Source organism: Mesoplodon bidens (genome assembly GCF_964165515.1).
Source record: "Mesoplodon bidens genome assembly, chromosome: 2".
In the NCBI taxonomy this organism is placed as follows: domain Eukaryota; kingdom Metazoa; phylum Chordata; class Mammalia; order Artiodactyla; family Ziphiidae; genus Mesoplodon; species Mesoplodon bidens.
Window position 1 is genome coordinate 24,379,517 of NC_138177.1, and position 24,999 is coordinate 24,404,515.

The window sequence follows — 24,999 nt, forward strand, 5'->3', positions numbered from 1 at the left end:
ATTATTTCACTATTAGCCATTAAAATTTCATCCATGGGGAAATTACTCCATTTCAGATATATTTTGCTTAAGTTGAATTTCATAAAAGTACAAAGTAATCCATTTTATCTTACTTTAAAAATGATTTAATTAAAAAAATGATTTAATGATTTAATGATTTGACTATAATAACACTACATATAAATTGGCTTTGTGTATATGTGGAAAATTTCATATTATGAAAATATATACACAGTTGCTAATTGCTGGTATTTGAGATGTCATTTCTCATACATCTCATTATGGGCCTGCTGGGCTCTCATTCCATGGACTGGCTACTGGTACTTGACCCCTCCTTGTAACCCAGCAGTATTTATTAATACATATGAAACATTTAAATGAAAATTCAGCAGTAATTGTTTTGAGTATCCCAATCATAAAGAAAATTTCTATCATGTGAAACCTTAACTCTGCCTCTGATTAGTTTATTTGACTAAAGTTTTATTTTGCTTCTCCTTTATAAAATAAAGCACTAGAAAAGACTAAACCCTAAGATTTCTTTCAATGTACTGGGAAGCCAATTACATTTTATATTATAACATGTTTATTGTTACTTAAATCTTTATTTCAGAAACACAGAAAAAGAAAGTTGGTCACCTCCTCCAGTAGAAATTAAGCTGATTTCCCCCTTGGCAAGCCCAGTTGATGGAGTAAAGAGCAAACCAAGAAAGACTGTAGAAGTAACAGGAAAAAGTCTTGGAAGGAGCAGGAAGAAATTGTCTTCTTTTCCAAAGCAAGTTCTACGCAGAAAAATGCTGTAATTTTTTTTCCAGTTTTTAATGTACACCTATTTGTAAAGTCATCAGAATTATGTGGATTATTAAAAATCATCTAATTTGGAAGAAAATAATTTATATAAATTATTATAAATTTTTGTAAACAGAATGTCTTCAGTAAGTAAAGTAACTCCATATGGAGTGTGATTCTTTTAGTCCAAGCAGTTTTTTCTATTTTATATTAAGACTTCATACATTTATATAATATGTCAATATGGCTTATTATTGGAATGTTAAATAAAGTGTATACTTCACAGTAGTCTGTGTGTCTGTTAGATTTTTGAGAGGGGATTTTTGTTTTATTAATGATTTTATATGCTAGTAGGTATTGGTTCCATTTTCTTTCTCTGTGGTTAAAAGTATTAGACCAATTTTAAAATGAAGATGATTGAACTTTTTTTTAAGTTGCTGTTTTATAATGTATGCACTTTGCTTCTGTGATTAAGATTTCTAATCATAAATTGGGAAGGCTATTACTGTGTAGAAATTGAATTATGGGCATGTAATTTTGCCACTTTTTTGTAGTTTAACATATTTTGTGCATTCTACCTCAAATTAGTTATTTTCCAAGTAATGCATTGGTTAAATATAATGTTGGCATTTCTTGTTCGGCAAGCTTAAAGGCTGTTATCCTTAAAGTCTCTTAATTATTCAGAGACTGATTATCCAGGTTAGACTGACCGGTTCACTGCTCACTAGCAACTTCTTAAAAAGGTTTGAGTAGTCAGAAAGGAAATGTAAAATACACCTGTTGTGTGGCTATTCAGTGCACCTTGTATGTGCCTGATATTCATAGAATGAGAAGTCTGATCAAATTTTATAAATATTCTTGCTGTGAAGGAGCTTGCTACTGAATTGCAGAAATCCCTTAATATTCAGGTTTTAAAATGACAAACTCTCATAGGACCTCAGGCACAGAATATTGAGGATGGGTAAAGAGTGTGAGTAAATGTGGAAAAAGGAAAAGAAAAACCACTGTTCTCTGCAATGTGACTGTGTGCAATTAAGTGGTGGTGCTTGATGTGGGCTATAAAATTCATCAATAAATAAGTATTGTACAATTATAACAGGTAATTGATAGTGTGTAATGAATGGACCATTAATAATTGATTGTCTAGAAACAGCCTGCTTTTGTTGGCTAAGCTTTCAGTGTTTCAGTGTGAAGCATAAGCAGTGTACTTTCTACATTATTTTTCTACCAAATAATACGAATAATGGGAAAATGATGAAAATGCCTATGCCAAGTATTGACAGCGTGAGAGTGGCAGTACGAGTGCAGCCTTTTAGTCAGGTTAGTGATAAATGTTACATTGCCTTGTTGAAAGTTTGACTATGACTTTCACTTTATTAATTTTTAAAATAATTATCAAACTTGTATTTAAGCTGCTTGTCATTTACCGAATATTAAATTTATTTAAATTAACTTGTTAAGTGGGTAATTTAAAGATCTAAACATAATTCAGAAAACACTTCATTTCATTCATTTGAGCAAATAGCACAATAAAAAAATTGACAAGAAAAACGTATTGTCAAGTTAATAATTTTTTAAATCAGTGCAGTTTGGTGAATATAGACATGTGCTATGTATTTTTAATAATGTACTTTTTGTCCCTCAAAAACAATAGGTCATAAGCAAACAAATTCCCAGTTCTGAATGAGCTCTGCATTTTACAAGCTTTTATGTGTAATTTTATTTATATAACTTTACAGAAACACCAGTTGTTAAACAATTTATGGATTATACTCATTCTGGGACCTTTAGCAATTGGCCTATCTTTGATTATCAATGGAATAGTTGAATCTTAAGATAACTGTTAACAATTGACCCCTTCAGCAGAGTTTTGATTGTTTTTTGTGGCTCAAACGCTGAACTAGAAACTGAGGATACAGTGTACTGTCTATGTATGTTAATAATTTATAGCAGTATGTACCGTGGTAAGGTAAATCATCTTGGCACCCAGAGAAAGATCAGGTATAGTTCATTCTGCCTGCACAGAACTTGAAGACTTCTGGAGCTAGAAGCATTTGTGATGATCATAAAGGATAAGTAAGATTTGGATAAGAGTATGCTAGAACGGCATGCAAAGGTTTATTTGACAGTAATTAATTCTGAATGGGATACAGTGTAATGATGACCTCATATTACATCTTTTTTCCCACTTGTACAATTTGCTGCTTTTTCTTTCTTGTCCATTAAAACAAAATACTGCTTTGCACATTTGCAGTTGCTATCAGTTCTGTCCCTTGGCATTCCTCTATATTGCAGAAAATATTTTAGCAATCAGGCAGATATATGATTAGATAACTTTATAGGTATAACTAGACAACTTCAAGTGTAGCAGATATTTAAGGTTTCTAAAGTGGCATAGTTTCTCAGGGAACGGATGCAGAAAATGTCAAAGAATTAACTTGTGATCAGTAAATTAAATGTTTTGGCCAGAAAAAGGGAAATAAAACCATTTTATGACCTAACCCATCAACACATTGAAATTTATTCCAGGGGTATTTTTCACTGGACTTAAATATCACTAAACTAACTGCAAGCTTTAAACAGTTAACAAGGATATAGAAATGGGTAGTAAAGCAGTTACATAATTATACAGCCTTTAGGTCCGTTAAAAGTGATTGCATTTGATTCAAATATACCACCAAAGTTGGTTATCTTAGACTAGAATAGTAGCAAGGAGGAAAGAGAATGAATTCAAGAGGTGGTTTGGGGCTAAAGAGTTACGGATCACGCCTGGACAACTGTTACACCGCCTTGGTGACCTAGACCCTGCCTGATTTTCTAACTTCATATCCAGTCTTTATCTTCACTGTGCGATCAGAGAACCAACATTATGAGACTTCCTTTGTTGTAAGAAAAAGGCCGTCAGGAGCCTTTGAAGTCGAATGAACTTGGGTTCAAAACCTGACTTTATCACTTAACCACTGTGTAGCCTTCACGTTTTTAAGCTCTGAGCCTTGAATTCCTTACGAGTAAAATGGAGATATTGATACCTCACAGGGTCACTGTTACACTGGATGAAATTATCTGTAAGTTAGCACTGTGCTTAACAAGACAAGTAAACTTTTAATATTAGCTGCTATAGTTATTTTCACCATAATATCAATGGGACATAGGGACATAATATCTTTCAAATGGTTTTATTGAAATTATTTATATTCTATACATTTAACTCATTTACAGTGTATAATTCAATTTTTAATATATTCACAGATAGATGCAACCATCACCATGGTCAGATTTATTGATAGAACATTTTTATCACCTCAAAAAAGAATGTACTCTTTTTTTTTTTTTTGAGGAAATTCTTCAGGGTCACACAGACTAAAACAAATAAAAAACAAAAGATAATGCAGGTAGCAAACAAAAATCATTATCATCGTAGTTAATATTGTCAGATAAGTAAGAGAAGATACTGAATCTATGACCCAGAAATAGAACGCTAGGAACAGTTAGAGAACAAAAGTGAGTTCCTACATATTTTTTTAAGATTTTATTTTTATTACCAAAGCAAAGACATTGATAAGGCAAATACAGTCTGCAATAATGAATACATCTGCAATAGGTGCTAAATATTATTAAAGTATATAATTTAGTAAATCTGGTTAAATATGGTCTATTTTTGCTTCTTTCCAATAGGATACATTTGATCACATTTTTTTATTATACAGCAGGTTCTTATTAGTCATCAATTTTATACACATCAGTGTATACATGTCAATCGCAATCACCCAATTCAGCACAACACCACCACCACCACGCGCAGCTTTCCCCCCTTGGAGTCCATACGTTTGTTCTCTACATCTGTGTCTCAATTCCTGCCCTGCAAACTGGTTCAGCTGTACCATTTTTCTAGGTTGCACATATATGCGTTAATATACAATATTTGTTTTTCTCTTTCTGACTTCCTTCACTCTGTATGACAGTCTCTAGATCCATCCACGTCTCAACAAATGACCCAATTTCGTTCCTTTTTATGGCTGATTAATATTCCATTGTATACATGTACCACATCTTTATCCATTCGTCTGTCGATGAGCATTTAGGTTGCTTCCATGACCTGGCTATTGTAAATAGTGCTACAATGAACATTGGGGTGCATGTGTCTTTTTGAATTATGGTTTTCTCTGGGTATATGGCCCAGTAGTGGGATTGCTGGATCATATGGTAATTCTATTTTTAGTTTTTTAAGGAACCTCCATACTGTTCTCCATAGTGGCTGTATCAATTTACATTCCATTAACAGTGCAAGAGGGTTCCATTTTCTCCACACCCTCTCCAGCATTTGTTGTTTATAGATTTTCTAATGATGCCCATTCTAACTGTTGTGAGGTATACCTCACTGTAGTTTTGATTTGCATTTCTCTAATAATTAGTGTTGTTAAGCAGCTTTTCATGTGCTTCTTGGCCATCTGTATGTCTTCTTTGGAGAAATGTCTATTTAGGTCTTCTGTCCATTTTTGGATTGGGTTGTTTGTTTTTTTAATATCGAGCTGCATGAGCTGTTTATATATTTTGGAGATGAATCCTTTGTCAGATGCTTCATTTGCAAATATTTTCTCCCATTCTGAGCGTTTTCTTTTTGTCTTGTTTATGGTTTCTTTTGCTATGCAAAAACTGTTAAGTTTAATTAGGTCCCATTTGTTTATTTTTGTTTTTATTCCCATTACTCTACGAGGTGGATAAAAAAAGATCTTGCTGTGATTTATGTCAAAGAGTGTTCTTCCTATGTCTTCCTCTAAGAGTTTTATAGTGTCTGGTCTTACATTTAGGTCTCTAATCCATTTTGAGTTTATTTTTGTGTATGGTGTTAGGGAGTGTTCTAATTTCATTCTTTTACATGTAGCTGTCCAGTTTTCCCAGGACCACTTATTGAAGAGGCTGTCTTTTCTCCATTGTATATCCTTGCCTCCTTTGTCATAGATTAGTTGACCATAGGTGTGTGGGTTTACCTATGGGCTTTCTATCTTGTTCCATTGATCTGTTTCTGTTTTTGTTCCAGTACCATATTGTCTTGATTACTGTAGCTTTGTAGTATAGTCTGAAGTCAGGGAGTCTGATTCCTCCAGCTCCGTTTTTTTCCCTCAAGACTGCTTTGGCTATTCGGGGTCTTCTGTGTCTCCATACAAATTTTCAGATGTTTTGTTCTAGTTGTGTAAAAAATGCCATTGGTAATTTGATAGGGATTGCATAGAATCTGTAGATTGCTTTGGGTAGTATAGTCATTTTCACAATATTGATTCTTCCAATCCAAGAACATAGTATATCTCTCCATCTCTTGGTATCATCTTTAATTTCTTTCATCAGTGTCTTATGGTTTTCTGCATGCAGGTCTTTTGTCTCCGTGGGTAGGTTTATTCCTAGGTATTTTATTCTTCTTTTTGCAGTGGTAAATGGGATTGTTTACTTAATTTCTCTTTCTGATCTTTTGTTGTTAGTGTATAGGAATGCAAGAGGTTTCTGTGCATTAATTTTGTATCCTGCAAATTTACCAAATTCATTGATTAGCTCTAGTAGTTTTCTGGTGGCATCTTTAGGATGCTCTATGTCATCTGCAAACAGTGACAGGTTTTACTTCTTTTTCAATTTGCATTCCTTCTATTTCTTTTTCTTCTCTGATTGCTGAGGCTAGGACTTCCAAAACTATGTTGAATAATAGCGGTGAGAGTGGACATCCTTGTCTTGTTTCTGATCTTAGAGGAAATGCTTTCAGTGTTTCACCATTGAGAATGATGTTTGCTGTGGGATTGTCATATATGGCCTTTATTATATTGAGGTAGGTTCCCTCTATGTCCACTTTCTGTAGGGTTTTTATCATAAATGGGTGTTGAATTTAGTCAAAAGCTTTTTCTGCATCTATTGAGATGATCATATGGTTTTTATTCTTCAATTTGTTAATATGGTGTATCACATTGATTTGCATATATTTAAGAATCCTTGCATCACTGGGATAAATCCCACTTGATCCTGATGTATGATCCTTTTAATGTGTTGTTGGATTCTGTTTGCTAGTATTCTGTTGAGGATTTTTGCATCTATACTCATCAGTGATATTGGTCTCTTCTTTTTTTGTAGTATCTTTGTCTAGTTTTGGTATCAGGGTGATGGTGGCCTCATAGAATGAGTTTGGGAGTGTTCCTTCCTCTGCCAGTTTTTGGAAGAGTTTGAGAAGGATGGGTGTTAGCTCTTCTCTAAATGTTTGATAGAATTCACCTGTGAAGCCATCTGGTCCTGGACTTTTGTTTGTTGGAAGATTTTAAATCACAGTTTCAATTTCATTACTTGTGATTGGTCTGTTCATATTTTCTATTTCTTCCTGGTTCAGTCTTGGAAGGTTATACCTTTCTAAAAATTTGTCCATTTCTTCCAGGTTGTCCATTTTATTGGCATAGAGTTGCTTGTAGTAGTCTCTTAGGATGCTTTGTATTTCTGCGCTGTCTGTTGTAACTTCTCCTTTTTCATTTCTAACTTTATTAATTTGAGTCCTCTCCCCCTTTTTCTGGATGAGTCTGGCTAATGGTTTATCAATTTTGTTTATCTTCTCAAAGAGCCAGCTTTTAGTTTTATTGATCTCTGCTATTGTTTTCTTTGCTTCTATTTCATTTATTTCTGTTCTGATCTTTAGGATTTCTTGCTTCTGCTAACTTTGGGTTTGTTTGTCCTCTTTCTCTATTTCCTTTAGGTGTAAGGTTAGATTATTTGAGATTTTGCTTGTTTCTTGAGGTAGGCTTGTATAGCTATAAACTTCCCTCATAGAACTGCTTTTGCTATATCCCATAGGTTTTGGATTGTTGTGTTTTCATTGTCATTTGTCTCTAGGTATTTTTTGATTTCCTCTTTGATTTCTTCAGTGATCTCTTTGTTATTTAGCAACGTAGTGTTTAGCCTCCATGTGTTTGTGTTTTTTACATTTTTTCCCCTGTAATTCATTTCTGATCTCATAGCATTGTGATCAGAAAAGTTGCTTGATATGATTTCAATTTTCCTAAATTTACTGAGGCTTGATATGTGACCCAGGATGTGATCTATCCTGGAGAATGTTCCATGTGCACTTGAGAAGAAAGTGTAATCTGCTGTTTTTGGATGGAATGTCCTATAAATATCAAATATATCTGGTCTACTGTGTCATTTAAAGCTTCTACTTCCTTATTTATTTTCATTTTGGATGATCTGTCCATTGGTGTAAGTGAGGTGTTAAAGTCCCCCAGTATTATTGTGTTACTGTCAGTTTCCTCTTTTGCAACTGTTAGCAGTTGCCTTATGTATTGAGGTGCTCCTATGTTGGGTGCATATATATTTATAATTTTCATATCTTCTTCTGGGATTGATCACTTGATCATTATGTAGTGTCCTTCCTTGTCTGTTGTAACATTCTTTATGTTAAATTCTATTTTATCTGATATGAGTATAGCTACTCCAGCTTTCTTTTGATTTCCGTTTGCATGGAATATCTTTTTCCATCCCCTCACTTTCAGTCTGAAGTGGGTCTCTTGTAGACAGCATATATATGGGTCTTGTTTTTGTATCCATTCAGCAAGCCTGTGTTTTTTGGTTGGAGCATTTAATCCATTCACATTTAAGGTAATTATTGATATGTATGTTCCTATGACCGTTTTCTTAATTGTTCTTGGTTTCTTTTTGTAGGTCCTTTTCTTCTCTTCCGTTTCCCAGTTAGAGAAGTTCCTTTAGCATTTGTTGTAGAGCTAGTTTGGTGGTGCTCAATTATCTTAGCTTTTGCTTGTTTGTAAAGCTTTAATTTCTCCATTGAATCGGAATGAGATCCTTGCCAGGTAGAGTAATCTTGGCTGTAGGTTCTTCCCTTTCATCAGTTTAAGTATATCATGCCACTCCCTTCTGGCTTGTAGAGTTTCTGCTGAGAAATCAGCTGTTAACCTTATGGGAGTTCCCTTGTGTGTTATTTGTCATTTTCCCCTTGCTGCTTTCAATAATTTTTCTTTGTCTTTAATTTTTGCCAATTTGATTACTATGTGTCTCAGCATGTTTCTCCTTGGTTTTATCCTGTATGGGACTTGCTGCACTTCCTGGACTTGGGTGGCTATTTCTTTTGCCATGTTAGGGAAGTTTTTGACTATAATCTCTTGAAATATTTTCTCTGGTCCTTTCTCTCTCTCTTCTCCTTCTGGGACCCCTATAATGTGAATGTTGTTGCGTTTAATGTTGTCCCAGAGGTCTCTTAGGCTGTCTTCATTTCTTTTCATTCTTTTTTCTTTATTCTATTGTGTGGCAGTGAATTCCACCATTCTGTCTTCCAGATCACTTATCCGTTCTTCTGCCTCAGTTATCCTGTTATTGATTCCTTCTAGTGTAGTTTTCATTTCACTTACTGTATTGTTCATCTCTGTTTGTTTGTTCTTTAATTCTTCTAGGTCTTTTTTAAACATTTCTTACATCTTCTTGATCTTTGCCTCCATTGTTTTTACGAGGTCCTGTATCATCTTCACTATCATTATTCTGAATTCTTTTTCTGGTAGGTTGCCTATCTCCACTTCATTTAGTTGTTTTTCTGGGGTTTTATCTTGCTCCTTCATCTGATGCATAACCCTCTGCCTTTTCATGTTGTCTGTCTTTCTGTGAATGTGGTTTTTGTTCCACAGGCTGCAGGATTGTAGTTCTTCTTGCTTCTGCTGTCTGCCCTCTGGTGGATGAGGCTATCTAAGAGGCTTGTGCAGGTTTCTTGATGGGAGGGACTGGTGGTGGGTAGAGCTGGGTGTTGCTCTGGTGGGCAGAGCTCAGTAAAACCTTAATGCACTTGACTGCTGATGGGTGGGGCTGGGTTCCCTTCCTGTTGGTTGTTTCTCCTGAGGCAGCTCAACACTGGAGCCTACCTGGGCTCTTTGGTTGAGCTAATGGCAGACTGTGGGTGGGCTCACGCCAAGGAGTACTTCCCAGAACTTCTGCTGCCAGTGTCCTTGTCCCCATGGTCAGGCACAGCCAGCCCCCACCTCTGCAGGAGACCCTCCAACACTAGTAGGTAGGTCTGGTTCAGTCTCCCCTGGGGTCACTGCTCCATTCCCTGGGTCCCAATGCACACACTACTTTGTGTGTGCCCTCCAAGAGTGGAATCTCTGTTTCCCCTAGTCCTGTCGAAGTCCTGCAGTCAAATCCCACTAGGCTTCAAAGTCTGATTCTCTAAGAATTCCTCCTCCCATTGCCAGACCCCCAGTTTGTGAAGCCAGACGTGGGGCTCAGAACCTTCACTCCAGTGGGTGGACTTCTGTGGTATAAGTGTTCTCCAGTCTGTGAGTCACCCGCCCAGCAGTTATGGGATTTGATTTTACTGTGATTGCGCCCCTCCTACCGTCTCATTGTGGCTTCTCCTTTGGATGTGGGGTATCTTTTTTGGTGAGTTCCAGTGTCTTCCTGCCGATGATTTTCCAGCAGCTAGTTGTGATTCTGGTGTTCTCACAAGAGGGAGTGAGAGCATGTCCTTCTACTCAGCCGTCTTGGTTTCAGGACCAGGATGTCTGTACTGTTTAGCTGTCATCCTTATTCCCCCAGTCCTAAACAACCATTAAACTAATCCCTGTTTCTGCATATTTCCCTGGTCTGTACAATTTGTAAAAATGGAATTATATAGTCTTTTATGACTGCCTTCTTTCACTCAGCATAATGTGTTCAAGGTTTATCCATATTGTAGCATATGTCAAAAATTCATTTCTTTATGGCTGGATAATCCATTGTATGGATATACCACATTTTGTTCATCCATTCCTCAGCTATTTGGTGTCAGGGTTTTTCCCACCTGTTAGCTATTATGAATCATGTTGCTATAAACATTTGTTTACAAGTTTTTGTGTGGACACGTTTTCATTTGGTTATATACCTAGGCATGGAACTGCTGAGTCATATAGTAACTCTATGTTATAATTTGAGGAGTTGCCAGACTTTTCCAAAGCAGATGCACCATTTTATATTACTACTAGCAGTGGATGAGGGTTCCAGTTTCTCTAATTCAGGCTAACACTTGTTATCTTACTTCGTTATAGCCATTCTAGTTGATGTGAAGTGGTATCTCATGGTTTTGATATGCATTTTCCTGATGACTAATGATGTCATACATCTTTTCATGTACTATTGCCTATTAGTATATCTCCCTTGGGGAAATGTCTGTGCAGATCCTTTGCTCATTTTTATATTGGATTATCTTTTTATATTGAACTGTTCTTTATATATTCTAATATAATTTCTTACTAGATATATGATTTGCAAATTTTCTCCCAAAGGGTCATCTTTTCATCCTTTGAAACACAAAAGTTTTTAATTTTGAAGTCCTTTTTTTTAAAATTGTGCTTTTGATGTTATATCTCTCTTTGCCCAATCCAATGTCATGAAGATTTATGCTTTCTTTTTTAGTTTTAGCTTTTACATTTAGGGCTTTGGTCCATTTTGAGTTGATTTTTATATATGATGTGAGGTAAGGATCCAAGTTCATTCTTTTGAATGTGGCCATTGAGTTTTCCCAGCACCATTCTTTCTAAAGGCTATTCTTTCTCCATTTTGGCAGCCTTGTTGAAAATCAGTTGATCACAGAAGTTTGGGTTTATATCTGGATTCTCCACTTCATTACATTAGTCTGTATGTCTGTATCATGCCAGTACCACACACACTTGATCACTGTTGGTTGTACTGAATTGTGAAGTTGGTGTGAATCCTACTTTTTTCTTCTTTTTAAATATTGTTTTGGCTATTCTGGATGCCTGGCAGTTCCATAGGAATTTTACAATCAGCTTGTCAATTTCTACAAAGAAGTCAGGTGGGATTCTGAAAGAGATTGCATTGAATGTACATCAATTTGGGGAGCATTATCTTAATAATGCCAAGTCTTTTGATCTATAAATGGAGTGTTTTTCTAATTTTTAGAAACAATGTTTCTAAATTCCCACAATGTTTTGTAGTATTCAGAGTATATGTTTTGTACTTCTTTTGTTAACCTTATTCTTAAAGATTTTATTCTTTTTGGTAGTATTAGAAATGAAATTTTCTTACTTTCCTTTTCAGGTTGTTTAAAGTGTAGAGAAATACAGTTGATTACTGTGTATTGGTTTTACATCCTGCAAACTTACTGAACTCATTCTAATAGTTTTTAGTGGATTCCTTAGGATTTTCTAAGATCACATCATCTGCAAAGAGCAATCATTTTACTTCTTCCTTTCCTATCTTGATGCCTTTTGTTTCTTTTTCCTGCCTAATTGCCCTGGTTAGAACCTCCAATACAATATTGAATAGTGATGTCAAGAGTAGAAATCCTTGTCTTCATCCTGATCTTAGGGGGTAATAGTCAGCCTTGACTATTAAGTGTGATATTAGTCATGGGTTTTTCATGGATGCCCCTTATGAGACTGAAGAAGTTCCATTCTATTCCTGATTTGTTGAGTGTTTTTATCATGAAAGGGTGTTGGATTTTGTCAAATGCATTTTCTGCATCTTGAGATGTGTGATTTTTTTTTGTTTTATTCTATTGATATATATTACATTAATCATTATTTTAAAGTGTACCAAGATTTGTTTTACTCAGGTATAGTAAGGTGACAGATTTAGTGACAGCTGCCTTATAATTCTCAAGAGAAAGGAGCATTCCACGCAGCCACATGGGGGAAGTATCAAGGTTGGTCAGAAGCCTGGAGAAAAGAATGCATGGGGCTTCCCTGGTGGCGCAGTGGTTGAGAGTCTGCCTGCCAATGCAGGGTACACGGGTTCGTGCCCCGGTCCAGGAAGATCCCACATGCCGTGCAGCGGCTGGGCCCGTGAGCCATGGCCGCTGAGCCTGTGCATCCAGAGCCTGTGCTCCACAATGGGAGAGGCCACAACAGTGAGAGGCCCATGCACCGCAAAAAAAAAAAAAAAGAATGCATGGCTCACAGCCTTATGGTCGTTTCCACAGGAAGGAATGGGCAAGGCATGGTAGGCAAGTTTGAGCAATCTTAGGATTGGACAGTTTGAGTAGTTTCCATGTGTGAAGCCTACTTTTCAGGTACTTGGCCCTGGGGTGATGTAAGGTGAGGAAAATATTGGCTTGGTGTGTGAGTTAGATGAAGGAGGTGTTTGGGATGTGGACTTTGGATTGGTTGGTTTGCATGAAAGGTAAGGTTTTTGCTATCTCTACAAATTCATTAGCCCTGGGAGGGACAATCTCTCCAGGCCCCAGGGATGTAAAAGTTCATAAATATAGAAAATAAAAAACATGATCAATAGAATCATTTTCAGATGTTAAACCAACCTTGTATCCCTAGGATAAATCTCATTTTGTTACGGTGTATAATTCTTTTTATATGTTGCTGGATTCACGTTGGTAATAATTTGTCAGGGATTTTTGCGTCCATATTTATAAGAGATATTGGTCTGTAGTTTTATTTTCTTGTGATGTCTTTATCTGGATTTGGTATCAGGGTAATACTGGCTTCATAAAAATAAGTTGGGGAGTATTCCCTCTTCTATATTTTAGAAGAGTTTATGAAGAATTGGTATTAATTCTGTAAATGTTTGATAGAATTAAGCAGTGAAGCCATTTCTTCATGAGTAGTTTTATTTGTTGTTTTTTTACTACCATCTCTTCATTTGTTATAGGCCTATTCAGATGATTGTCTATTTCTTCTTGAGTCTGCTTCAGTAGATTGTGTCTAAGAATTTGTCCATTTCATCTAAATTATCTAATGTAATCAATTGTTTATACTATTCCTTTATAATCCTTCCTTTAGTTCTTTAATCTGGTTTCCTTTATTTCTGTGAATATATTTATAATTGTTACTTTAAGTATTTTTCTGATAACTCCAGCATCTGGTTACTTCTGTTGCTTTTTTTCCAATGTGTAAGTCTTACTTTCCTATTTATTTGCATGCTTCACAGTTTTTTAGGGAAACTGGACATTTTAGATAATATATTGTAACAAGTCTGGGTACTGGTCCTCCCGCCCCTCTGTAGCTTGTTATTGTTATTTGCTTGTTTATTTGTTTAGTGATGGGCTGCATTATTTTAGTTAAGTCTTATCTTCCACCAGGTTCTAGGTACTTTTGCTGTAAACTTCTTTGCCACAAACATTTTCACCACATAACTAGTTGGCCATAGGATAACTTTGCCATAAAAAATAAAATAATGAAAAAGAAAAGAGGGACATTAAAAGACTATTTCAAAATACAAAATATTTGATTGCATTTAAGTTATGTGTAGATTCTTAGCAATACTGCACAAATAACTGATTTTATTTTGTGGCTTGTATGTAAAGCACTTATCTTTGAAGTCTTTCATTTATAGTATCATGCTTTTTTTTTTTGCCTGTTGATTAGTCTTCTCATTTGGCATTGAACTTGTTTCTTTTTCACTAAAATTTCTTCCTTCATTAAGAGAGGTATCAGCTCCAAACACTAGGATACGTATTTGTAACTGAGCTTTGGTGTGTTGTGAAAGCCTCTACACTGTTGTTTGTTCTTGGCATATTGTCACATGTCCTTTGATGAGTATTCCAAAGTTCTCTGGGAAATGTTCCAACTCTGTGCCTTTGAGGCCCTCAGCTTCTTTCTTCTCTAATGTAGTGCATTTCAAAATAAGAAAACAGGGACTTTCCTGGTGGCACAGTTGTTAAGACTACACACTCCCAATTCAGGGGCCCCGGGTTTGATCCCTGGTCAAGGAACTAGATCCCACATGCATGCCACAACTAAGAGTTTGCATGCCACAACTAAGGGCCCCCCTGCCACAACTAAGGAGCCAGCAAGCCACAACTAAGGAGCCCACCTGCCACAACTAAGACCCGGAGCAACCAAATAAATTAAATTTTTTTTTAAAAAAAGAGAAAATCAAACCCTAAAATGGTGGGGGAGCACAAAAAATTTTAAATACCTTATTAAAAAAATAAGAAAACAACTCTTGGAGCAAATAAATCATTGTCACTGGAGTTAAAGCCTTCAGTAATGTGGATAACAGGAAGAAATGCTAATGCATTTAAACCAATTGAGAGCAAACTGTCAACCAGTTAATTTTATCTGGCATGGCAGACTTGCTTTATGGCCAGTCAGTTATGCACCAAAAATGTTTGTGGTGAAAATGTGTGCAGCAAATATATTTATGGCAAAGAAGCTTAATGGTGAAAATACCAAACACATCCCCCAACCCCTACTTTTTTTGTTGCTCCTCAAGGTGACACAGCTTTGGGTATGCCCTGGTTACCCTGGGGTGGTAACGGTTTTTGTAGGGCTCCCTTTCCCTCTTCTCCACACCAAGTCTGCAAACTTCACTGATTGCTGATTGATTGCTATGTTGTTTTCAACAATGACATTGGGCATAAATTGCTCTACAAACTAATTCAACCAAATTCTGGTTCTTTTGAAAAGTTTAACTTCTGAGATCAGTGTTTGATATTGTTTTCAGTGTCCAGGTGGGTTCCTCCCCTATAAACTAGAGGGCCTGTACTTTAACCTGTTTCTTGAATCTCCCAATTGCCTTTCATCACAGCCGCCTCTGTGCTTAAGAGCGCCCTTAGGGTTGAACTTCTCTAAGGGGGCAAATGAAGTCAGTCCCTTTGGGAAGAGATTAGGTGCTATCTGCCCAGGGAAGATCTCTAAACCAGGGCTCTGGATTTGTGGGTGGGGACAACAGCAAGCTACTCTGTATGACACCCCTGCTCTAGAAGCCCAGCACTTGGTGAATGTGGAACAGCAGCCTGTGACCCTCTCAGTTTGTCTCTTTTGGTATAGAACCACTACCTCAGGGGCCAGGGCAAGGGTGATCAGCACCCCAGTATTCTCAGCATGCTGCAACCAAAGTAGAGTCTCCGTTCCATGAGTGGAAACTAGGTAGAAGAAGGAACTCTCACCTCTCACCTATACTTTCCTATACTTAGCCTCAGTCACAGGTAGATGGGGGCAGGGTGGGAAATGCTGACATTCTCCTCCTAGGAATAAATCCCTCCTTCTGGGATCTGGGGAGAAAGGGAACCCTGTGTTCTTAGCTCCAGCAATCTGAAGTCATCTCTGCTTTGCTGAGCTGGCAATGGAGAGGTAAGGAATAGTCTTGCTTAAACAACACAAACTCTCCTTTCTTACTAAATTTTGATAGATTTTATTGAATAGATCTTTCTTCATTGGCTGTTTGCTTTTAGAACCATTTCCAGAGGCTTTAAAAATTTTCATTTTCCTTTTTTTCGTTAATAATTTTCACCAGTTTTGCTGGGGAGTGGGACAGTGGAACTTCTTACATTGTCACGTTGGAAATGGATCTCTGATGCTATAGTTTATGCTATTAGTATAGCTGAGTGTTAGATATGCTATTCTCAGAAATTTAATATGACTAGAGACAAGCCTTTTAAAATTTCTGAGGTAGTATAAGAGCAACTGTTGTCATAATAGCTGCTAAGAATAACATAATTAGAGAACAAAATGAATAAATGATAAGTTATTGGCTTAATATCTTACTAGATGTAAAGACCTGAAAAACAATCAGATGATAGAAAAACTGTAATGATTGAATTTGTAATTTGAATATATAGAGAGAAGAATTCTGGGAGCAAATGTGTGATTTCCATGCATTCCAGGACCACTACCATGATATAAGACCCTAAGAATCCAGAACATATGAAGATATTTACTTTTGACCTGGCATACTGGTCTCACAATGGATTTCAAAAGGATAAGGATGGTGTGTTTGTTTCAGCTGATCCTAGCAGTAAATTTGCAGGCCAGGTAAATTAAAACAACTTCAATGGTAGGTTTTTTTTTTTTTTTAAAAATAAAGTGTTAACAATATACGAGTACAATTATTTTTATGCAAGCATACTACAATATATGCTTCCATATGAGAGTTTGGTTTTAAATTTATTCCTTTTCATGTTAAACATGAGGTCTAAAAGTGCAGCTATTGCCTAAATAAATATTTAGACACTCAAGTCAGTTATTTTCCAATGTACTGACGTATTTTGAAAAAGGAATGTCAGTCAAGTCAATTATATTTCCTTCTCTGAGATGAGCAAAATAAGCAAAATTGCACAGCACTCAGCATTTGAGAACTTTGGTTTATTGAGTATTTATCATATGCCATGCACTATTCTGCCTTAAAGTTGCTCACAATTTGCTGTAGGGAGATAGGCAAAAAAGTGCATTAAAATGTTACAGTTTCTGTGATAAAAAAATATGTATGGGATACAACAGGGTACAAAGGAAACATGGTCATTTCCATCTGGACAGAGCTCATTAAGCTTCTTGAATCTGTGGGTTTGTAATTTCCATCAAATTTTGAAAAAATTTCAAACAAAATTTCTCCAAGTATTTTTGGTCTCTCCTATTCCTTCTGTGACTCTAGTTACATGTGTGCTTGAGATTGTCCCATAAGTCACTGAGGTTCTTTTTTTGGCTTCTTTCTTTTTTTTTTTTCTTTTTTAACATCTTTATTGGAGTATAATTGCTTTACAATGGTGTGCTAGTTTCTGCTTTATAACAAAGTGAATCAGTTATACATATACATATATTCCCATAGCTCTTCCCTCTTGTGTCTCCCTCCCTCCCACCCTCCCTATCCCACCCTTCTAGGTGGTCACAAAGCAATGAGCTGATCTCCCTGTGCTATGTGGCTGCTTCCCACTAGCTATCTATTTTACATTTGGTAGTGTGTATATGTCCATGCTACTCTCTTCCTTTGTCACAGCTTACCCTTCTCCCTCCCATATCCTCAAGTCCATTCTCTAGTAGGTCTGTGTCTTTATTCCTGTCTTGCCCCTAGGTTCTTCATGACATTTTTTTTCTTAGAATCCATATATATGTGTTAGCATATGGTGTTTGTTTTTCTCTTTCTGACTTACTTCACTCTGTATGACAGACTCTAGGTCCATCCACCTCACTACAAATAACTCAATTTCGTTTCCTTTTATGGCTGAGTAATATTCCATTGTATGTATGTGCCACATCTTCTTTATCCATTCATCTGTTGATGGACACCTAGGTTGCTTCCACGTCCTGGCTATTGTAAATAGAGCTGCAATGAACATTTTGGTACATGTCTCTTTTTAAATTATGGTTTTGTCAGGGTATGTGCCCAGTAGTGGGAGTGCTGGGTCGTATGGTAGTTCTATTTTTAGTTTTTTAAGGAACCTCCATACTGTTCTCCATAGTGGCTGAATCAATTTACATTCCCACTAACCGTGCAAGAGGGTTCCGTTTTCTCCACACCCTCTGGTCTCTGAGGTTCTGTTCACTTCCTCCCAACCTTTTCTCTCTGTTCTTCTTGTTTGCATACTCATCTTTAAAAATTCAGCCCAAATATTATAGCCTTTGTTAAACCACCCCCCAAAATACTGTCTGTCAAATAGTTCTAACTTCATAAATGCACTGAAAGGATTTAAAGGATCTCCTGGGAATGCACTTTGAAAACCACTGCCCTAGAGCAATGAATAAAAAAATCAATCAACAAAAATATAACTAATGAGTCAAGTGTGGGGAAATGGAATTATGAAACAAACTCAAAGTGTGGCAGGAAAAGAGGGAGAGAAAAAAACAAAGAGGAGATGATACAAATAGAATACAAATAAGAAGATGGTAGATTTAATGCCAACCATTGATTATTTCATCAAATGTAAATAAACATGCCAATTAAATGGTACAAATGATCAGATCTGGTAGGAAAAGCTGGATCCAACTACATCTCTTTACATAAACCCAATTTAAATATAAATAAATAGATATCCATGTAAACACTAAAAGAAAGAAAACTGCAGAGGCTATATTTACATCACACAAAGTAGACTTCAGAACAAGGAATATTTCATAATGATAAAGTAATCAGTTCACTAAGAAGACATACTATCCTAAATGGGTATGTACCTAATAACAGAACTTCAAAGTACATGAAACAGAAACTGATAGAAATTGAAGGAGAAATGGACAAATCTACAATTGTGATTGGTGATTTCATTACTTCTCTCCGAGTAACAGAACAAATAACCCCAAATCAATAATATTATAGAAGACCAGAACAACATCATCAACCTAACTGACAATTATAGAACAATTCTGCTACCCCCATTCAACCACAGCACTACACACTTTTTTTGAGTGAACATGGAAATTTCTTTATGATAGTTCATATTCTGGATCATTAAACTAGTCTCAATAAATGTAAGATAACTGAAATCATACAAATTATATTCTCTGACCACAATGAAATTAAACTAGAAAGAAATGACAGAAAGGTGTTAGGAAACTCCTCAAATATTTAAAAAATAGCAGATTTCTATAAAATCCATAGGTCAGGGAATAAACAATAAGGGAAATGAGTAAATATTTTGAACAGAATGAAAATCAAAACATCAAAATTTGTGGGATGCAGCTAAAGCAGGGCTTAGAGGAAATTTTATAGCATTAACTGATTGTATTAGAGAAGAACAATCTCAAATCAACAGTCTAGGCTTCTACCTAAGAATTTAGAAAAAGAAGAGTATAGACAAAGCAAAAGAGGAAGAAATAAGAAAGATTAACTTAAGACAGTAAAATAATAGAGAAAAATCAATTAAAAGCTGGTTCTTTGAAAATAACAATAAAATTGATAAACCTGTAGCCAAATTGATCATCAAGAAAAAAAGATATAAAGTACCAAGATGAGAAATGAAAGATAGATGTTACTGCAAATCTTACAGACATTAAAAATATAATAAGAGGGGCTTCCCTGGTGGCGCAGTGGTTGAGAGTCCACCTGCCAATGCAGGGGACACGGGTTCGTGCCCCGGTCTGGGAGGATCCCACATGCTGTGGAGCGGCTGGGCCTGTGAGCCATGGCTGCTGAACCTGCGTGTCCGGAGCCTGTGCTCCACGACAGGAGAGGCCACAACAGTGAGAGGCCCGCGTACCGCAAAAAAAAAAAAAAAAAAAAAAAAAAAAATATATATATATATATATATATATATATATATATATATATATAATAAGAGAATATTATGAACAACTTAATGCTGATAAATTTAAAAACATAGATGAAATGGACACTGTCTACTGAAGTTCACACAAAAAGAAATAGATAACTCAAGTAGCTCTATATCTATTAAAGAAATTGAATTTATAGTTAAACTTCTCCCCTCAAAAACTAAGCCCAGATGACTTTTCTGTGAATTCTACTAAAGGAAGAAATAATGAGAATTATGAAAAAAAATCTTGTAGATGATAGAAGGACCATACATTTTCTGAGGCCAATATTACACCAAAACCAGCCATATACTACAAAAACACTACAGATCAATACCCTTCATAAACATAGACACAAACATTGTTAACAAAACTTTAGCAAATAGAATCCAACAGTGTATTTTTTAAAAATCATCATTGTCAAGTGGAACTTCTTTTCCTGGGAATGTGATCAGATGCAGAAAAAACAACTGACAAAACTCAACACCCAATCATGATAAAACTCTCAGCAAACTTAAAATCGGAGGGAGCCTCCTAGAAATAGAATTTCCCTCAGTACATAGGTAACATAACATTTGATGGTGAAACAATGAGTATGTTGCCCCTAAGAATGGGGACAAGGCAAGGAGGTCCAATCTTATCATTTCTATACAACCTCTACTGCAGGCCCTAGCCAGGGCAGTATGTTAATTAATAGGAAGTGAATGATACGCAGATTGAAAATGAAGAAGTGAAACTATTTGCAGAAAACATAATTATCTATGAAAAAAACCCTAAGGAATCTACCCAAAAAGGGAAGAAAAAGCTATTACAGTGAATAAGTGTGTTTAGCAAGGTAAATATACAAAAATTGATAGTATCTCTCTATTCTAGCACTGAAAAATTGGAAATTAAGATTTTAAAACATTTACAATAACATCAAAAGCACAAAATACATGCAAAATCTGTACACTATGAAACATTACTGAAAGGAAGACTTAAATGAATCAAAAGACTCAACATTAGGGCTTCCCTGGTGGCGCAGTGGTTGAGAGTCTGCCTGCCGATGCAGGGGACACGGGTTCATGCCCTGGTCTGGGAAGATCCCACATGCCGCGGAGCGGCTGGGCCTGTGAGCCATGGCCGCTAAGCCTGCACATCCGGAGCCTGTGCTCCACAACGGGAGAGGCCACAACAGTGAGAGGCCCGCATACCGCAAAAAAAAAAAAAAAGACTCAACATTATTAAGAAGTCAAATTGATCAAAGAAATCAACATGTCCGGAAGTAATTTTTTGTAGAAATTGATACACTGTTTCAATAATTTACATGGAATTGTAAAGGACCGACAATAGCCAAAATTATTTTGAAAGAGAATAAAGTTGAAGAACTTAAACCCACTATAGGTAGACCTACAGTAATCAAGACATTGTGGTATTGGCTAAAAGAGAGAGATAACAGATCAATGGAACAGAATACAGTGTCCAGAGACAGATCCTCATATATCATCGATTGTTTTTTACAAAGGAGCTGTAATAGGTTGAATAGTCTCCCCAAATTTATGTCCACCCAAAGACTCAAAATGTGACCTTATTTGGAAACAGGATATTTGCAGATGTAATTAGTTAAGATGAGGCCATCCTGGTTTAAAGTAAGCCACAAATCCAGTTCTTTTAAGAGGGCAGTTTTGACACACAGATACACAGGGAGAATGCCATGTGACAATGGGGACAAAGATTGGAGTGATGGAGCTATAAGCCAAGGAATGCCAAAAACTGCTGGGAGCAACCAGAAGCCAGGAAGAGGCAAAGAAGGATTCTTTCCTACAGCATTCAGAGAGAGCATGGCATTGCCAATACCTTGATCTTGGACTTGTAGCCTCCAGAACTGTGAGAGAATAAATTTCTGTTGTTTTTAGTCACCCAGTTTGTGATAATTTGTTATGGAAGCCCAAGCAAACTAATACAGGTGACAGTGTTCTTCAAAACTAAAGTCTTTGAACAAATGGTGCTGGAGATATAGGATATCCATATGGAAAAATATGAACTTTGATCCTTTCCTCACACCACATACCAAATGAACTCAAAATAGATCATAGACCTAACTTTAAGAGGTAAAATTATAAAACCTCTAAAAGAAAGGATAGGAGAAAATTGTAGTGATCTTGATTTGGCAAAGATGTCTTAGATAGAACACAGATCATGAAAGAAAATATTTGATAAATGAGACCCATTAAAAAAAATTTTGCTCTTTGAGAGATAGCAATAAGAACATGAAAAGGTAAGCCATAATGAAAGGAAATATTTGCAAAACATATATATGATAAAGTACCCAAAATATATAATGAATTCTTACAACTTAAGGGAAAAAAAGGAGGAAAAGTCATTTTTTAAAAAATGGCAGGGAATTCCCTAGTGATCCAGTGCTTAGGACTCAGTACTTTCACTGCTGTGGGCCTGGGTTCAATCCTTTGTCTAGGCACTAAGATCCCACAAGGCACACGGTGTGGCCAAAATAAAAAGAAAATAGCAAAAAATTTGATCAGAGAACTCACCAACAGAGATATATACATTACAACATATCATAAAACCAATGAAAAAGTGTCCAACTTTATTAATCATTAGGGAAATGCAAATTAATACAACAGTGAGAGAATACTACACATACATGAGAAATGACAAAAATTAAAAACAGACAGTATCAAGTGTTAACATGTATGAATGGAACAACTGGAACTCTAATACAGTGCTATGGCCATGTAAAAGATTAAGTTATTTTGGAAAACAGGCAGTTCCTTTAAAATTTTAGCATACATTTAACATACAACCCAGCAATTCCAAGAGAAATAAAAATATATGTTCTCACAAACACCTATATATACAAACGTCCACAGTAACTTTATATGTAATAGTCCCAAACTGGAAACTCAAATATCCATCAACTTGTGAATGGATAATAAAATTATGATATATTTATAAAATAGAATACAATTCAGCAATAAAAGGAATTAATGATTATACACAACAACATGGATGAATCTCAAAGCATTGTAGTAGGTAAAAGAAGTCATATACAAAAGACTGCTCACTATACAATTTCACTTAAATGACAATTCTAGAAAAAACAAAACTATAGTTACAGAAAGTAAATCATCAGGGACTGAAAGTGAGAAGAAGGGCCTAAGTGCAAAAGGGCACAAGAGAACTTTTAAAAAACCCTGATTGTGGTGGCTGTCACATGGCCAAATACATATGTCAAAACTTATGGAACTGTGTGCTTTAAACTGATGAATTTAGTGAATATTAATTTTATGTCAATAAAGAGTTTTTCCCAAAAAGAATAAAATACCAAGGAATAAATGTAGCCAAAGAGGTGAAAGACCTGTACACTGAAAACTATGACACTGATGAAATAAATTGAAGAAGACACAAATAAATGGGAAAGATATTCTGTGCTCATGGCTTGGAAGAATTAATATTGTTAAAATGTCCATACTATCCAAAGCAATCTACAGATTCAATGCAATCCCTATCAAAATTCCAATGGCATTTTTCAAAGAAATAGAGTGCACAATCCTTAAATTTGTATGGAACCATAAAAGACCCTGAATAGTTAAAGCAATCTTGAGAAAGAAGAACAAAGCTGGAGGCATCACACATCTTGGTTTCAAACTATATTGCAAAGCTATAGTAATCAAAACAGCATGCTATTGGCATGAAAATGGACACATAGATCAACAGAGTAGAGAGCCCAGAAATAAACTCATGCATATATGGTCAATTAATTTACAACAAAGGAACCAAAAACATACATTGGGGAAAGGAGAGTCTTTTCAATAAATGGTGTTGAGAAAACTGGACAGCTACATGCAAAAGAATAAAACTGGTCCCATACCTTACACCACTTTAAAAAATGGATTTAAGACTTGAATATAAGACATGGAACCATAAAACTCCTAGAACAGAACATAGAGGGTAAGCTCCTAGACCTCAGTCTTGGCAATGATATTTCGGATTTTACACCAAAAACAAAAATAAATAAGTGGGAGTACCTCAACCCAAGAAACTTCTGTACATAAAGAAAACCATCAACGAAATGAAAAGGCAACTTACAGAATAGGAGAAAATATTTACAAATCATATATTAATAAAAGATTAATATCTAAAATATATAAAGAATTCATATAACTCAATAGCAAAAAGAAATCTGATTTTAAAATGGGCAGAAGAATTAAATAGACATTTTCCTCAAAGAAGGTATACAAACAGCCAACAGATACATGAAAATGTGCTCAACATCACTAATCATCAGGGAATGCAAATCAAAACTGCTATTTGGGGACTTTCTGGTGGCTCAGTGGTTAAGAATCCGCCTGCCAATGCAGGGGACACTGGTTCAAGCCCTGGTCGGGGAAGATCCCACATGCCGCAGAGCAACTAAGCCATGCACCACAACTACTGAGGCTGTGCTCTAGAGCCTGCGAGCCACAACTACTGAGCCCATGTACCGCAACTACTGAGCCCATCTTCCACAACTACTGAAGCCTGCATGCCTAGAGCCCGTGCTCTACAACAAGAGAATCCACCATAATGAGAAGCCCGCACACCACAACGAAAAGTAGCCCCTGTTTGCCCCAACTAGAGGAAGCCTGCACGTAGCAACAAAGACCCAACGCAGCCAAAAATAAATAAATTAATAAATTAATAAATTAATTTAAAAAACCCCACAATGTGATATCACCTCACATCCATTAGAATGGCCATCATCGAAAATGACAAGAGATAAGTGTTGGTGAGGGTGTGGAGAAAAGGGAACCCTTGTGCACTGTTGGTGGGAGTGTAAATTGATGCAGACACTATGAAAGGCAGTATGGAGGTTCCCCTCAAAATTAAAAATGGAACTACCATGTGATCCAGCAATCCCACTTCTGAGTGTTTATCCAAAGAAAATGAAATCACTATCTTGATAAGATATCTGCACCCCTATATTCATTGCAGTATTATTTACAATAGTCAAGACATGGAAACAACCTAAGTGTTCATCGACAGACGAATGGATAAAGAAAATGTATATATACATACATATATATATATATATATATATATATATATATATATACACACACACACACACACATACACACTGGAATATTATTCAGCCATAAAAAGAAGGAAATCCTGCCATTTGCAACACACGGATGGACCTTGGGGGCATTATGCCAAGTGAAATAAGTTGGACAGAAAAAGACAAATACTATATGATCTCACTTACATGTGGAATCTTTTTTAAAAATGAACTTTTAGG

The 24,999-nt window shown here is 36.0% G+C and overlaps 1 protein-coding gene across 4 annotated transcripts in view; it reads left to right on the plus strand.

The window, feature by feature from the left end:
* AHCTF1 (AT-hook containing transcription factor 1) overlaps positions 1-1,074 on the plus strand; it is an 85,764-nt gene extending 84,690 nt beyond the window's left edge. For all 4 annotated transcript variants that reach the window (XM_081226455.1, XM_081226457.1, XM_081226456.1 and 1 more), the window contains one exon: positions 611-1,074. In XM_081226455.1, the coding sequence (XP_081082581.1) occupies positions 611-800 (190 nt within the window). In that variant the 3' untranslated portion in view covers positions 801-1,074. The remainder of the gene's footprint in view (positions 1-610) is intronic.
* The last annotated feature ends 23,925 nt before the right edge of the window (positions 1,075-24,999 follow it).